Source organism: Uloborus diversus, chromosome 8 (assembly GCF_026930045.1).
Source record: "Uloborus diversus isolate 005 chromosome 8, Udiv.v.3.1, whole genome shotgun sequence".
Taxonomy (NCBI): Eukaryota; Metazoa; Arthropoda; class Arachnida; order Araneae; family Uloboridae; genus Uloborus; species Uloborus diversus.
The window spans coordinates 12,735,985-12,754,035 of record NC_072738.1 but is presented as its reverse complement, the minus strand read 5'-3'; the positions used below and the strand labels follow the sequence as shown (position 1 = coordinate 12,754,035).

General features: G+C 33.2%; 1 protein-coding gene across 1 annotated transcript in view; it reads left to right on the top strand.

The window, feature by feature from the left end:
- The window catches only part of LOC129227931 (titin homolog), a 111,028-nt gene that overhangs the window by 52,647 nt on the left and 40,330 nt on the right, over positions 1-18,051 (top strand). The window contains exons 6-7 of the mRNA XM_054862551.1: positions 941-1,003; positions 5,110-5,172. Of these exons, the coding sequence (XP_054718526.1) occupies positions 941-1,003; positions 5,110-5,172 (126 nt within the window). The remainder of the gene's footprint in view (positions 1-940; positions 1,004-5,109; positions 5,173-18,051) is intronic.

The window sequence follows — 18,051 nt, the reverse complement described above, 5'->3', positions numbered from 1 at the left end:
ATACCACGTCAGACGAGGGTGACGTCAAGTACCTTCTCGTAGAAAACGGACAATACCTCCTGCATGTTTGAATCCATTGGGGAACCGGGAATCCTTTTTTTTTTCTAATATAAACCTTGAAGTGGCTACTACTGAAGCACTAGCCTCTCTCTACTGGTGTGTTTGCCTCACTAACAATCTTCCCTGCAATTTGACAGCAATCATTGGAAATGTGGAGAGAGGGGGGATTTTTCTTTGAAGCTTTTGCAAATAAACTCCCGTTTGTTTGAAACGAGCACTTGCGTAGAGATTCCTGTTGTTTTCCTTATTTTTACAAATTTAGTGGAAAGAACAAGTTTTCTGTAACACTAATGAATTTCTTTGATGCCTTGCTTTTGAAAGATTATTTACGTAATTTACGGGATTCTCGGTTCCATTGCTGTATTTTAATTAATTTTTCTATAGCCTTTTCGTTTTGAAAAGTTAAACATTTTTCGTACAGAATCAGTGGCAAACTTGTTGTTTTGAAGAATTCTTCTGTGCTAAGTTGCAAAAGTCGTATCTGCAGTTTTTAACAAAATTGAGTTATTCCCACGAGGGGCTTCTTTGCAACGCATTTTTCATAAATACGACGTTTTGTGGTTATTTAAGAATAGAAATTATTTGAAAAAATAAAAAGAAAAATCCAAAAAAAGTAGCATCTGAATCAATTATATGGAGTCGTAAAACTTTAATAAGCAATTTCTCAGTTTGAACTCGACTGCAGATAAAACTTGCTTATCAAGGCGAAATTCATCTAATTGAATCGAAAAGGGGTTTTCGATGGTTAATAAACGTGAAACTGCAGTGTATAGGTGTCGTAATCGAGTTTGAGACTATGCTACTTTTTAACACCCACTATTACTAATGTAGTGAAATATACGACAAAACATTTACCTATACGATTTGTTTTTCATTGCAGCTGAAAGAGTTGTTCAGAGATATACAAGGCCACCAATTTCAACTGTCTGCTTTCCAGAACAAAGTAAGTATAAGCATAATATCAGTTATTTGTGTGAATTAGTTTTAGTTTAAGATTTCAGGTTCAAAAACTCTATTTTTATTATTTTACTTCTGCGTGGTTTTGAAAACTTCTATGAGGGCTTTCAACCAGGAAGTATTTGATAAATTAGAAAAATTGATTTAATAGTTGACAATATTGTACACGGCTTATTATATACTAGCGGTACCCGCACGGTTTTGCCCGTAGTAGAAAATTAATAGGTTATTTGGCTCACGTGTATATTTATAAATAATGGATGATGAATTTCTCGCCAATTTGCTATGTTAAATGGCTCGCCCATGTTAAGGTTCCACGTTATGATAATTTGCTCGGTAAAATGTTCTTAAAATTTGAATCGAAAAAAATCGAATTTTCTAAAAATTGCTTCGAGGTGTTCTTCGCTATGCTACGAAGTAATTTTGTGCCAAATTTCATGAAAACCGGCTGAACGGTCGAGGCATTATGCGCGTAACAGAGATTCAGATACCCAGACACACAGACTTAATAGCTTAATTAGCTTAATAGTTTAATTATTAGTAAAAATTATCAGTTATTCTGCAGTGACCGCGTTTGAGTTGTTTTTTAAGTTGCAGAGTATGCTCTTTCTACATCGTAGTAAACTAGAACCTCGTTTATCCGACTCCCGTTTAGCCGGATATTCGGATTTTCCATTTTAAAACTTTAGATTTTAAATGTTTTTATTCACTTACATAATAATATCATCACAGCGAGAAGGGAATTATAAATAAGCCAAGTATTCGTATTTTTAATTTAATTTAATGTGACACTCCTGCATAGGGGTCGTACAATAAATTGTAGTAATCTAACAGAGAGCACGGAATATACTTAGAATGTCTGTTCGACACCACTATCTTTACTAATAATAAAGCTGAAAGTCTGTGTCTCTGTCTCTCTGGATGGCTGTTACACGTATAGCGCCAAGACCATTCGGCCGATTTTCATGAAATTTTGCTCAGTTAGTTCGTAACATGGGGGTGTGCACCTAGAAGCGATTTTTCGAAAACTCAATTTTGTTCTTTTTCTATTCCAATTTTAAGAACATTTTACCGAGCAAATTATCATAACGTGGACGAACAAATTACCATAACGTGGACAAGCAAACTACCATATGCGACCATGGGCGAGCAAATGAATGTAGCAAATTGACGAGAATTTCAACATCTATTATTTGTAAATACACAGGCGAACCAAATTACCCTCAAATTTTTTACTACGGGAAAAGCTGTGCGGGTACCGTTAGTTATAAATAAGCCAAGTATTCGTATTTTGATTATGATTTAATGTGACACTCCTGCATAGGGCGTGCAATAAATTATAGTGATCTAACAGACAACGTGGCATACTTGGAATGCCTGTCCAACATCTCTGTATCTGAACTATCTTTACTAATAATAAAGCTGAAAGTCTCTCTGTCTGGAGAATGTCTGGATGTCTGTAGGATGTCTGGATGTCTGGATCTCTGTGACGCGCATAGCGACAAGACCGTTCGGCCGATTTTCATGAAATTTGGCAAAAGGTTAGTTTGTAGCATGGGGGTGTGCACCTCGAAGCGATTTTTTGAAAATTCGATGTGGTTCTTTTTCTGTTCCAATTTGAAGAACAAAAATATCATAAGATGGACGAGTAAATTACGAAATTATCATAACGTGAAACCGTAACATGGGCACAAGCCAATTGGCGAGATACGAAATTATCATAGCGTGGAACCGTAACATGGGTACAAGCCAATTGGCGAGAAAATTCACCATACATTATTTGTAAATATACAGGCGAACCAAAAGACCTTTTAATTTTTCAATTACGGGCAAAGCCGTGCGGGTACCACTAGTAAATAATAAAGTGTTTGTGCAAAGGCGATCCTACGTAATTTCGTTACAAAGATTTTTTTTTTTTTTTTTACTGCAATAAAAAAACCCCCTGCTTATTTAAGAGCTAGAAAATCGCACGTCAAGGTAAGGCGGGTGAAAATTGCTTCTACCTTTAAACGAAGCTATTGCCTGTTTGGTGATATTTTGATAGTTGAAATTGTAACCCTAACCTGTCCAGGGAATTAACCCTAAACTCCAGTAGGTAACGTTTATTGTTGACCATTTTTTCGTTTCTGCATTCCTCTGAAATAACACAGTCTTACAAAAAAAAAAAAAAAAAAAAAAAAACCAGTTAAGTTACCAGATCGAGTTCAGCCTTGTCGCAATAAAGCCCTTCACTGCATGTTAAACATTATCAAAACATATCGAATTATCATGTCGTGGCACGGGTTTCATCTTTGAAACTCGCGGGTCACTCGATCATCGGCTATTATTTATATGAGGATGTGTTTTGCTTGTTGCACATACTGTCTTATCTGGAGTACTTTTGGCCCCAATTACTCCGGATGAGCGATTCGCTGTATGACTATAATATTTTTTGTATATTATTTAGTTTCTTTCTTGAATAAGATGCATTGCTCTTCAAACATATTTTTTCTCCAGCTCACATGTATACTCAGCGAAGAACGCCTACCACAGTGCAACAGTTCAGTCGAAGACCAACACGTAAGTCTCAAATTCCTTTAATGCTGTAATATTTTATTTTAGCTATTTAAATGATGTTTTATGCTTCAAATTCCGTTTTTCGTACACCATTGGAATGTTCAGATTGCACGAACACTTATACATCCCTCACACAAATGTTGCAAAAGGTATTTTTGTCTCCAACTCCCTACCTTGAAGCATTTGGTGTTGCCACATAGCACAGAAAAAGTAAAGAGTAATTTCTGAAGCCAAGTATCAAGTCGAGTCGTCTGAATGAAAAATAGAAGCCCTTACTTTGACAGGTGTGCCCGTCCTCTAAGAGCAAGGGCGCACCCCCTAGATATCGCAAACGCCCTACCAAAGCAAGAGACCCCCCAAAAGGGGAAAATACCCCTTAAAACAGCCCCCGTAAAAATTTCATTGGCGCAATCTGCACCATGACCCCCCCTCCCCCTAGGTGGGCACCTCTGAATTCTAATTGTATGGATTTAGAAGTCCTGCTGCATTAATTAGTAAAAAATAAATAAAAGCAGTCCTGCTGCATTAATTAGTAAAAAATAAATAAAAGCAGACGAATAAATTATTGTTGGAAATTAATTTTTTACAATTAAATAAGAATTTAAATTGATCAATTTTGAGAAGGAGTATACTTTCAAAAATAGTGCTCATTTTACTAAAAACTAAGTTTGATCCAAGTTTTAAAATGTTCACGAAGCATCGTAAGCTGCTGTATAACTGTTACTCTAAAACCCCTAACAATGTTCTCCAAGTGCCGCTGGTGGAGAAAAAACTTCTCACGCTAACGGTTTTTCAATCTTTTTAAGCTTGAAGTAAAATAAATAAATGTTTGCATAAGGTGCTGCAAAATTGTCGTTGTAAAAAGCGCGGAGTTGGAGGAGTCCGCGATCACGACCCGACGATGCTAAATCCACAAGCGCTTTGCTCTCCCACGCCACAGGCCCGGGTTCTATTCCCGGGTTGGACGTGCTTGACTGTTTATCCCATCAGTGGGTCGATGAAATGAGTACCACGCGTACTTGGGAACCAAACTTGGGGGTTCCGCGTTAGGCTGACCACCTAACCGGAACATCTGCCTTGTGGCCTAGAGCCCCTGGTCAGGTAAGCTGAGTTGGAAACAGTAGGCCTTGACCCTCATGGGCTGTCGTGCCGCACTGTTTTTAGTACCATGCATGCAGGGCCGAGGTAGCCCGTTCAGTAGGACACCGGACTTGTGCCTAATGGATCAAGGGTTCGGTACCTGCATGCAGGAGGCCATCCGTGTACGTTAAACGTGACTGGAGCACAATAAATCTGTCGTTGTCCCAAAGCCCTCCTATTTCCCATTCCAAATCAATACCTATAGAGATTCAAGATAAAGTTTCAGGACCAAAAGTCATAGCTGGCTTCAGGGTCCCATCCGACTGACTCTAACAAATTGTATTCTGCAATGACATTGTTTCGTTTACAACTGCTTCTTTCTTTATATGATAATTTTAAGTAACTATTTATTCTTTGACCAAAATGTATTAACTTCTTTTTTTCTTTTGCATTCAGCTAGCGAAGAATATGAGGTTATCACCCAAACTGGAATAAGTATTCGATTTGTCGAGGCTAAAAGTAAGTATTTATAATGTGGAAACAATATTTAAGATAGTTCTAAGAAATATTTTACTAAAACACTTAAAAGAAAACATTTAAATTTGTTTATTTTCAACTTTCTGGGGATTAATTGACTTAAAAAGCTCAGTCAAAGAGCTTGAGAATAAATTCTATGTATTTGTCTTGTTATAAAAACAAAAGATAATTATAACAAAGTTAAATAAATAACAGCAAAGTGTTTTGAGAATGAATCTATATTTTGTTCCTGTTATTAAGTGTATGTACAACCATAAATTAATGTTCTCTAAAACTTTAAAAGTAGTTTAAAAATAATTTCGTAATTAAATACCGTTATTAAAGTAATGCAGTTATTAAATGCATGAGTTTATATAGGGTCTGGTGGAGATAAATGGTCAATGGGGGTAAAGAGGTCATAAATCAAATATAGAGCTACATATTCGAAACAAATGAAAGAATGAGAGTATTTTTTTTATTTTAAATTTTGAAAACTAGGAGCTATATTCTGAATTAAAAATAGTGTTACTGGCAATATTTTATTTCGTGAAAAAAAATTGCTTCTTGTGCACATGAAATATTTTTAATTCTGAACGCTTCTTTTAACTTCTTTGTAAAATTTTGTTTATTAAAATTTCTAGCAGATTGGTTGTACAGGCAGCTCCCTCGATGTCTCTAGAGTACGTCTGTATAAACAGCTAAGCTAGATTCATCTTATAATATTTTAGAACAACTTAAGTAAGATGGAGCAAAGTGATCATAGGTTAAGCTAAACATATATCCTTCATGTAAAATCATTAAATCTTCATTTAAAAGGCAGATACCAGTTAAATATTAAGCTTAATAACCATTTACTGTTTTTAAAGTAAGCTGAATTAAATACAACTGAGTTTAAAATTGATACAGCATATCGACTGAATTAAAGCAAGATTGTAATTCTATAATGTTTGGAGAAAAATTCATAGATTTTTTTCCCGCAGCTACAGCTTTTAATTTTTTCTAGTGGAGTAATTTATGCCTCTCCCTTTCTCCTACCCCCCCCCCCCCAAAAAAAAAACCATCTGTAAAAAATAAGTAAAAAGTAGAAACTTAGAACTGGAAGTGTTTCGCATACATTGAATAAATAGATAAAGCTTGATTATTGTTTTCCCTTTTTTTAAATTACGTAATATTTTTTCGGAACTCTATTTAAATGTGATGTTTTCTTATTATGTAGTTTAGGTAATTCAAACATTATTCAGACGCTATTTTTAATATATTCCCAAAGAAATAAAACATCGCAAATTATCACACATTTCCTGATGATATTGATGGAATCCAGGAGTGAAATATGATTAACATTCTTGGTGAACCAAGTTTTGACCATAGTTTACCATCAAAAATATGTTTAATTAAAGTTAAAAATTTCAAAAGAACTAGGTACATTGAGAATTAAGAGAAGTACGGTAACTTATGATGGTTTTAGGTATTAACTACAGTGACGTAGCGAGAAAAAATCCGCTTGGGGGGGGGATTTTTTCTGAAGTTTAAAGTAAAGCCATGCCTTCAAGTTTATACACTTATACTGTACATATATATATATACATATAGCCCCCCAAAAAATATATATATTGTTTTGGGACTCGTGGGGGGGGGGTTCTGACCCCCCTATCCCCGCATGGCTACGCTACTGATTAACTATGACCACTTTATCCCGCAGATCATTAGCACACATGAAAAAGAAGATGCCATTAAACTATTTAAATCAATTTTTTCTTCCGAAAATTCAGTGCACCGTGTTCTTTATTTGTGTAATGTAAGATAGATACCAAAAAAATTTTGAAGTTTTAAAATAAATTTCTGTATTTATTATTTACCAAAGTAGAAAAGCATGTAATTTATCGCCACTGTACCCCAACACACCTTATCAATTCAAGTCTCACATGGTGCATCGAAAAAATTGTAGGATATGGTCGTTCATTTTTCCTCATAATAAATACAAAGTGAATAAAATAAAAATAAAAAAATAGTTAAAAAAACTAAAAAAACACGCTTTTATAGTAAAATGAACTAAAAAGTGAAAAATAATCCTTGGATGATAGTAGTTCACCAATCACTTAATTTTAATGTAATACAAAAAAGCGTGGGGTGCTGTCTATTTACATTTTTGCATGGACAACAAATGGAAGAAATTGAAGACAACTGATAAGAAGCCCCCCACGCTTTTTTATATTACATCAAAATTAAGTGATTGGTCAACTACTATCATCCAAAGATTATTTTTCACTTTTTAGTTCATTTTGCTACGAAAGCGTGTTTTTTTAGTTTTTTAAACTATTATTTTATTTTCTTCTTTTTAGTTTAACTTGTTTTACGAAAAAATATTCATTTCAACGTTGTTCAAAATCTTTTATATTCATGAAATTTGGTCAAAAAAAAGCGATTAAAGGTCTCGGGTGGCATTCGAAACGTGGTCTCTCGAACTCCAAAAAGAGCAACTGTACCCCTTAAAGTGTAATAGCCGAGCTCTAAAAACATTCAATTTTGCTGATAAATTGCCTGTGGAGTAATTGTCTAATCCAGCTAATCCATCTCAGTCATCGATGTATTTGTGCGGAAATCATATCTACATTACTTTGAAAATTTGAGATGCATTTGAATAAAAGTTTTCAACAATGGTCTGATCGTCAATGAATTTCCAATTAAAGGCTCACCTAAATTTTGGCATGAAATTAGTTAAAAACAATTATATTTCATGTTCTAATTACCTTGGAACATTGGAACAAATTTTGCCTGATGCAGAAAAATTAAAGGTTTTTGTAGATATTTTAAAATAATTTTTGTGAGCATTTTTTAATGTATTTTTTAAAATTTTTCCTTTTCCACATTGTTTGATTTATGCCAAAATATTGGTTAAAATTGGAGGAAACTAAAAATTAAAAGAGTTAATTAATTAATTTGATTATAGAATATTGCATTGTCATCGGGTCTGAGGTCGCGTGCCGAATTTCAAAAGAATCCGATCGCAGGAAGTGGGCGAAATTTGAGCTGCAAGATTCCGTTACAAGATACATACATACAAGTGAAGCTAATAAAAGCGTGTTAAAAACGGTTTGAAAATGAAGCTGTACATGCTTTCGGGTAATAAATATACATGTAATTATCATGACAAATTCAAATTCACAATAATTAAGTCAAAATACTAATTAAAGAAACAGTATACCAAACAATCAGCAATCCTAAAATGACATGTTCATGCTTGAACAAAAATAGTAGCACGGAAGTAAGTGCTTTATATATGTTTTCCATTTCATTGCTTGACCCAAAGTCAACATAGTGTTATAGTCTTTCTGTCTATTTACAATTTAACTCGCACTATGTTGCAGTAATCATTTTCATGGAATAAACTAGCTAGTGTGCAAGAAAAAAATTTCAACGACGAATTTTTGAAATACAGGGTGTTTCAAAAAGAATGACCTGATTTCAAAAAATCATCAACTAATTTAACAGATTTTAATCCGTTTCATTAAATAAAGGTATTGTTAGAATGGTGAAAATCTCGAGTTTCATGGAGTTACTGACGGGTAGCGTTAACTCTATTTCTTCACCCGCTATTCAGCGTTTGTGAAAATGGCGACTGCACGACCAAAATCGTATTGTGGTTTACGCTTTGCGAAGTGCGAGTCTGTAAAAACTGTCCAAACTCTGTTGCAACTCTGTAACAACTGTTTTCGCCGAGAATACCCTGTTCTTGAACCTCCTGCCTCAAAGAGCAAAAGAAGATTAAACAATTCAGACACAGGTTGTTTATGGAAGCAGTCGATGCAGACTTGCTTGTAAAAGTTTGAGACGAATTTGACTACTGTGTTTACATCCAAAAGTGGTCATATTGAGCACCTTTAATTTTGTATGTAAAAAAACTTTATTATTATTCATGTAATATAAAATTAATCTGAAGTGTTTATTTTCAATAGTTTTCATACCGTACGCAATTCAAATCGGGTCATTCTTTTTGAAACACCCTGTACATTGGCATATAGGGTAAGGTCACCAGTAACAGACAAGGGTCCAGTAACAGGCAGTCATAAGTTTGGATTTAAATAATAAGCCTTTGAAACTGGTAAAACTTATGTTGCTGGGCCCATGAATACGGTGAATTGAATTTTATGAGCCAGTTAATATTTAGAAGGCAGTGGTGGAAGGTTATTAACAGCTACCCGAGGTCAGCTGGTGTTTAATGCTCATTTGAATTTAATAACGCTTCCGTTTAAAAAATAAAGAAGTTTTGTACATTTTGAAGAGAAAAAGAGAACATTGTCTATCACTCCTTCTTTCTTCATCCTGTCTGTTACTGGGTGTCATCAGATTTTTCGCTGTTACTGGGGGGGTCAGACCATTTTTGGAATTTGAGCAAATAAAAATAACATCAACCAATTCAGAGGATCCAGAAGCAGCCAAACGTTAGATGAGATGTAGTTGCATCAGAGAAAAAATAGTTAGTAGTCTAACTATAAAAATAGTTAGTAGTTATAGTAGAAGTTTAACACACTGTTAAAAAATTTTTGGAAAATTTACGGTAATTGTTACTGACATCCATGTTGCCAGTAACTATTACCGTAAAAGTCAAATGTTACATTAATATTTTGCGGTTTCCTCGGTAGGCCACAGCAACCAATTGGAGCTGGGATCGCTTATTTCTCCGGTATAAATTACCGTAAAAATCAGCGATGCTGTAAGTCCACCATTTTACAGTAGCAATTACCAGAAAATCTTCCTGAATTTTTAACAGTGCATGTAGCCCCGTGTATGTGTGTGAACTATGAAGTAATATGTTTCAGTTATTTATTTTACTACTGACAGTGTATTTTCGTGTTCATTGTCGGGTTAATGGGCGATTTGATAGATCTACTCCACTACTAGATTCTAATTTTTTTTGGAACACCATAAAAAAACTTAGATTTAGAACATTTTTGAAGGGTGTTTTAGAATTTACACGAAAAAACACAGAAAAGACATTGTTTCCAACTTATTGAAGCATTCATTTCCATAAGAGAATCACATAATTTATTAACACACATTTCTTAATTATATTTTTGTGCTAGGTAACAGAAAACAATAAAATGGATTACAATATCATTTTGCTGAAAAGTATGTTTTTTTCAGGCACGATAGTAACAACGGAAGAAACACGCACTACAAGAATCGAAAGAATATCTCAAAGTATGTTGCAGTTATATTTTTAAAGACTATTTCTCAGTTCACTTTCTCTGTCACAATCCTGCGTTTTGCTTCCAATTTACAATTGTTGTAAAAACAATGAAAAATAATATGAATTATGAAATTATCATACTTCTGCTTTTTAACTGTTGCCATAAACAAGGAAAAATAAATAAATAAATGAATTGTCAATTAATTTAACAAATCAGTTTCAAATCTGAACTTAAGCAAGTATTTATTTGTGGGCGTTTTTAAAAGCTTACTTTTCTTTTAGCATGCTTGTTCAAAATTGATTTTTAAACTCTAGCATATAAATCAGCAATACTGGAAAAAGAATAATTGAAAAATAAAAGCCGTCCTCTCTGTATTATGCGCAACTCATTAATATTAGTTTTTTTTTCTAGAAAATCTGTTTTAACCTTTAAAATTTTCACCCCAAATAAAGTTTGGATCCAAAAAACTTTAAATTAAAACATAAAAATGTTTTTTAATTGCAAAGACAATTTCTATAAACTTGGTTAGCACTAAAAAGTATAAATAAAATAAGTACATGATTTCTTAAATAAAACACTAAAAAATTGCAGTTAATATTAATATTTTAATACTGATGTTGATTCTAAGACACTCATTAAAATTTTAATTAAAAATTGAGAGGAAAAAAAACAGGCGGTATACAGCTTTTTAACGAATAGCTTTTACTGCATCGCCTCTATTTCTTTTTCCCTCAATTTTTAATTTATATTTTATTGGCTGCTTTAGAATGGCTCTAAATATACAGATATTAAGATCAATTGCAATTTTTAGTGTTTTGAACAATAAATCGTATACTTATTTTATTTCATAATTTTTGGTACGAAAGCTTATAGAAATAGTCTTTAAAATTAAAAAACATTTTTAAACTTTATTTCTCATTTATATCTGTTATTAACTTACTATCTTCATGAAAACCCAAAAAGAACATTATAAATATTTTTCAGCTTTGTTTTTAGGCTTGTTTTCAGTCCTTTCAAAATTTGTTTCTGTTAAGCTCGTTGCACTCAATAGCGCTCTGTTTATAAAGATTTTCGGAAGCATCAACGTAAACGAACTTGGTTCAAGAAGAATAAGTGACATGCAACGTCATTTAGATCCTAAGTTAAAACAACTTATTTATTGGTGGCTTGTGATATTAACCCCTTCAGTCGGAATTATGAAATATTTGACCAAAAATGTAATATTTGGTACACCGTGTACTATGGTAAAGGGTATCTTATAGATAAAATTTTGAGTTTGTAGGAGAAAAATTAAAAGAATTATTGCACGTCCAATATTCCAAACTTATATTTTTGAAATCAATATTTCATATACAAAAACGATAAAATACCAAACAAACCTTCATTATAAAATGTTCTACAAACAATTATAAAACATAATATAAGCGTTTGAAACAATTAATCAAAGATGATATATTTTTAAAAAAATCAGGAAAAAAACCCTCGCTTTTCAGATGAAAATCCATGGTTGGAAAAATGAGCCACTCTCTATCTCTCAATCCTTATATGTCAGTATTGTCAATCCCAAAACGAAAAATTATTTCCCAGATTATAATAAGCAGAATGTAAAGAGTCAACTACAAAAATAATCAACTAATTAAATCAATTATTAAATGATTAGCAGCTGTTTAAAGTGGTTGTCCGGTATACCGGATACCAGGTCTGAAGGTGTTAACAATGAGATCATTATGAAAACAGAAAACTAGCTCTTTTCAATATGAGTAGCTCATTATTAACCACCTGTACTTGAAATAGTTATACATCAATAAGGTTAAAACATAGGGCACTAGATTGAACATTCAGAGATTCGAAATATATTAAGAGTAACTGGCCAAAATTATCGGAAAATCAAGCAGACTTCACAGAGTTGCTGAAAAACAACTAAGAATAGCTTAATTTGAAAAAGGAAATAAAAGCAAATGCAGAAAAGGGGCGGGAGTTTAAATACAACCGGCAAGTCGTATATTCTGCTATTTGACGTCATCTTGTTGCAAGACGAAAAAACGAATCAAATTGAAAAAAAAAAGAAAAATTAATTTGAATTTTGACATCTTGATTTCAAATTTTGTTTTTCGCAATCACACGTGTGTGTATGTAGGCGTGTGTGTATATGTGTGGGGGGGTATGTGTTTGTGTGTAGGGGGTATATGTATGTATGTGTGTGTAGGCTTATGTGTTTGTGTCTGTGTGCAGGCATGAATGTGTGAGTAGTTGTGTGTATGTTTTTGTGTGTGTATGTGTAGGTGTCTGTATGTATGCGTGTGTGTATGTGTAGGTGTATGTATGTGTATGTGTTTGTGTGTGTATGTGTGCGTATGTTTGTGTGTGTGTATGTGTAGGTGTCTGTGTGTATGCGTGTGCGTATGTTTGTGTGTATGTATGTGTAGGTGTCTGTGTGTATGCGTGTGTGTGTATGTGTAGGTGTCTGTGTGTATGCGTGTGTGTATGTGTGTAGGTGTATGTCTGTGTATGTGTGTGTATGTGTTTGTGTGTGTGTGTGTGTGTGTGCGTGTGTAGTTATGTATGTATGCGCGTGTGTGTAGGACATGGATGCAACCTGGAGACGGCTTTCGCTTTAGGAGCAGCATCGTGAGGAGCCGGTCGACGGTGATGGTGCGGAGGGTGGCGGTGGGAAAATAAAATGATAGGACGCCAAACACAGTCAAGTGAGAACAATAAGCAATCGTGATTGCTCAAAAAAATATAAGTTAATGCTTGAAATACTTTTTGAAAATAATTTAGCTCAACTCATAACGGTTTCGTAACAATGTAATAAAGCCCTGTTGTCAAGATTGCACTCAATTTTAGACACATAATTGTATAAGTGGAAACTTCAAAAATAAATAAATAAATAAATAAATAAATAAAAAAGAACTTAGGGTAGGAGGAGTGCAATAATAGTACCAAGGGCCATTGCCATTATAGCTATTTTATCTTAAATTACGCCCGTCATCGTCTTTCCGAACATGAGGTGTCTTGTAGTCCAGTACAGTATTAAAAACCATGTATCCTTCAAAGTACAGTAGATCCTACGTTACTCGGAGTACACCAAGAGGAAGCCTGCTACACTTCACCCCCAAAGCCATTATTACTAGCACTAATATATAGGAAATAAATTTTGGCCACGTGTGAGAATTTCCACCGAGCTTTTTGACAACCCAGAAAATATCGCCAAGCACTGCTATACTTTGTTAATAACTGAAACTTGGTATCAAGAATACTTTAAACTTCAGGCCACTATTGTCGCCAAATGAGAGATATGGTATAAACTTCAAATATATTTAAATAAGATGGACTAAATCGCTTAACACTACTATTGCGTAAAACCTTCATTTTCTCCAATTCTGTTTTTTAATCTGTCACTTTTCTTGCTTGGGTGCGATATGTATTTTACTGACTGTGTCAGCACTAATCAATGAAAAACCGGGTGTTTCCATTTAAACAGACGCCCCCGTTTTAGAAAACTTTTTCCTGTTGAGTCGAGTTCTCTATGCTTTTTGATTTTACGTTTTAATTATAAATCTTTAAACAAAAAGTACTTTTGTGCTTTTCAGCCCCTTCAACAAGAAGACAGCGAGTCACTCCAACTACTATTCGTACGAGGCAAGTGGAAGTCTCGCGTAAGTATTGAACTGTACTGGTGTTAATGTAAGTAGAATGTCATGTGATATTTGAAATATAGTAGATCGTCAAGTATCCAATATCCAACTAACCGCACTATCTGATTATCCAAACTCCCACGTCCCATATTTTTCTCGACCGCCTTTCCCCGACAAGTGTACATTAAGATCAAAAACAGGAAAATAGGGCTTGGCATCGCATTAATAGCTATATAAGATTAGAAAAATGTCGTACAATTTTTTTTTTAAGATGTGAAAACGTCTTAATTGGCCACTCCATTTTACTTCCGTTTATCGTAAAATATTATTTCATTGTAAGCTTTTACAGAAAAAAATTAATAATAAAAAAAAATAAAAGTATAATTTCATAGAAAAGCAAACCTTTTGTCCAACACGTGACATGAGTTCATTTCAAAACCTGCAATAAACAAAAATTAAAATTAAAAAAAAAATCCACATGTATGTGTTCTTTTTATGTCAATTTCAATTGTAATAAAGTTTATTTTTTTAAATATGGACGAAAATGAATTTTTTTCTTTAAAAATGTTTTTTGCGTTACACACGCTTTAATTAGAGACGCATAAATTCGTATGTGATAATAAAGAGTTTGGCATTGCAGTTCCGGCATCTTGCTTCAACGAATTTTTTTCCGTAATATTCCACGATGACGGGAAAAACATTCAAAGCTAAACAGTAAATGTTTTACAAAGTGTAATTCTAACAGAGTAAATAAAATTTAAGCGAGCCTTTTGACGGACCCAAGCTTACTTGGTGCAAACTTTTACATTTCTACGAATTATTTTTCTACATAATCTCCTCCTTTTATGACATTTTACTCAACTTTTAAGTAACTCTTTACTCGTTCTCTAAGGAAGAAGTTGAACTAAAAATGAATTCCACTCTCTTTGAAAAGAGTAGGAGTATCTTACGCCTAAAACAAGAAAAAAAAAATCCAAGCAATATTTCCAGTTGCATCAAATTATTGCTACAGGCTATGAAAGAGTTATAACTCTACTATTCCTTTAGCTGAAAGTTTTCATTGGGTTCCGAACTCTTGAGATGGCTATGGGAGCTTGACATAGCTCAAAGCACCAATGACTCGAAGGTTTAAGTCGGTCTTTTGGGACTCCGAGTTATCGAGAGTTGTTTGATTAAGCGTTGTTTTATAAAGATGACTACAACCCTCTCTTTTAGTGTTAGGACTGATAAATAGTGCACAAGACAAGCTGGCTATTGTACCCCCCCCCCCCCCACTCTAGCCATACTCAACTAACGACTTCAACTGCCTAAACCCATATAAATATCGATCCCAACGCTCAGTTAATAAAAGAGTGATTCATAATTTATCGCTTCTAGTGCATAGTGTCAGACTTGTTTTTCTTGCACTTACACTGTGCTCGCAGAAAAACGACTTTTACGGATAACGTGAAGACTCGATCCATTTGGTTGTGTATGTCATTTCTAATTATCCATTTGAGTGTGTATGTCATTTCTAATTATCCATTTGAGTGTGTATGTCATTTTTAAGTATCAATTTGCAAATGTATGTCATTTCTAAGTATTCATTTGCCAGTGTATGTCATTTTTCAGAACATGTTTGCAATTTTCTTTGAACTTCTACATGTTTGCAATTTTTTTTAACTTTGGATTTTAGTTTATATATATTTGAATGGAAGGAACCGTTATGCACAGTTCTAATAGCATATCAACGTTAAAAAAAATGTGTTAGAAAATTTTTGTTTGTACGTAGAAATGTCTTTTTTGTAAATGGATAAAGTTTGCTGAAATGTGAATCTTGTAAGTTTCAATGGAGCCATATAAATACATATAAAGCACAATATATTATTTATTTAAACTTTGTACTCTTTTACTGCTGTAAATATTGTTTAGGAGGGAGAAAAAGAGATTTGATTAAAGCACAAAATTAAAAGAAAAAAATCATTTAGAAATTTATCATTATCATTTAATAAATCATTAAAAATTATTTGCAATTTATGGGAAATTATTCTTAAAGCATTTTTCTGAACTCTGAATACAATGCAATTGATATTACCAGGAGTGGGGAAATTATATGATTAGCTCTTCAACAGTGAGTGGTTTTTCTGATCGGATGAATTTGTTTTATGGTACAGTAAATACTCATTAATCCGCGCTCTTTTAAACCGGACTTTGCTTAATCCGGATAGTAGATAATGTACACAGTGCTAGTAAAAAAATCTTTATATTTGTTTCACAATTAAAAACTTTACATAACTTTTTCTTGTCATGATTTTACTTGGTACGCTCCTTTGTGCATTGGCTGGATACTGAATATTCGGCCACAATCTGGCCGATTATTCGGTATTTCGCTAAATCTCTAGGGAGCATGCCAAGTAAAACGAAAAAAAGAAGTTTGCATGTAAAGTTTTTAATTGCCAAACAAATTTAAAGATTTTTTTACCGGCACTGTATAAGTAAAAGCCAAGTAAGCACAATAATGTATTTTTGTAGACCTGTAACATGTAATGTACGTATATACTATACTGCAGTGGGGAAAATGAAGATACAATATCCGCAAACAATTCATTTTTTTGGCATTTTCGTCATCGTTTGTCCTTTATTTTCCGCTGAAAATAAAGCCGCCCCCCCAATTCCAATATTTCCCTATCGCTAGTATGTAATCGAAAATTCGTTTCTTGAAACATCTTAAAATACCTTTTCTACAGATACTGTGCTTTACGTTCCCAGACCAAATGCAATTTTATATTTCATTATCTTGAATTCAAAATGCAGTTTTTACTGTGTATAGTAAACCTTAACACAATTTATAGATAATTGATTTTACTCTCTACTTTCATTTATTCGAATGACGTATATTTCCTATTAGTCCGGATTCATGAGATTCTATTGTAATCGATTATGTTTTGTACACAATTCGCATCGACACGGTAATTGCAACATCTATATGCGACTGTATCATAGGATGGTTCGAGAAAATCGATTTCATTATTTTGGATCGCGTTACTTCTCAAAAGTTGTAGTTTGGTATCCTCAATTGGGGGAAAAATAATAAAAAAATTCGAAGTTGCCAGTTTCAGTTCGCGCATGAGGCTGAAAGTTTGAAAAAATATGTTAAAAATTGAAATTTTCAGAAAATAGTAAAAATTAGTTTTATTGTACTTTTTCATACTGCAACAGCCAGGAATTGTCAATATGTAGCGTAGTTTGAAATTTTAATATTTTATAAAATTTTATTAGCTTTTACATATTAGATATTTTCATATTACAGAAAAAATATTTTATAGCTTTTACATAAGCTTTTTAGAGAAGATTTTAGCCACATTTAAGGCTTACGCGGAAACGAAACATCTTACGTAAAAGCTATAAAATATTTTTTTTTATATCCAAACTACGCTATATACTGACAATTTAGGGCGGTTGCGTTTTAAAAACATAAACTAATTCTATTATTTTTTGAAAAATTCAATTTTTAGCCAACTTTGTCAAACTTAAGCCAAAAGCGCGAACTAAAGACGTGAACTATTTTTTTTATTATTTTTCCCCAAAATAGGATACCAAATACAACTTTAAGAGGTAACACGATTCCGAAATAAAAAAATCGATTTTTTCAAACCACCCTCCTGTATAAAACAATAACTAAAAATAAACGAGCAACTGAATAAATTCTAACATTCCGGTTTTTAGTTTGAATTCTAAAAACTAGATTAGTTTGAACCGGTTAGATGGTTCCGGTAAGAAGTTAATTTTATGTAGCCTTTAACGTATTTAAACTCTTAGTCAAAAATTGTCAGGTAATGAGTGCGTCTGATTTTGATGATTTTTAAGTTCATGGATTTTTTTACTCTTATCGCTAACCTTAACGTTTTGATATTTTGGGTTCTCATTTCAAGCTTTTATATTTTAGGAAAAATTTTAGCATTAGGACAGTTTTTAGAATATCTTTATCTTTCTCTTATTTAGCTCGAATATTTTAATCTTTTACGAAATTTATTTCTCCATCTCAGTTTTTAAATTACATATTATAAGCAAAATGT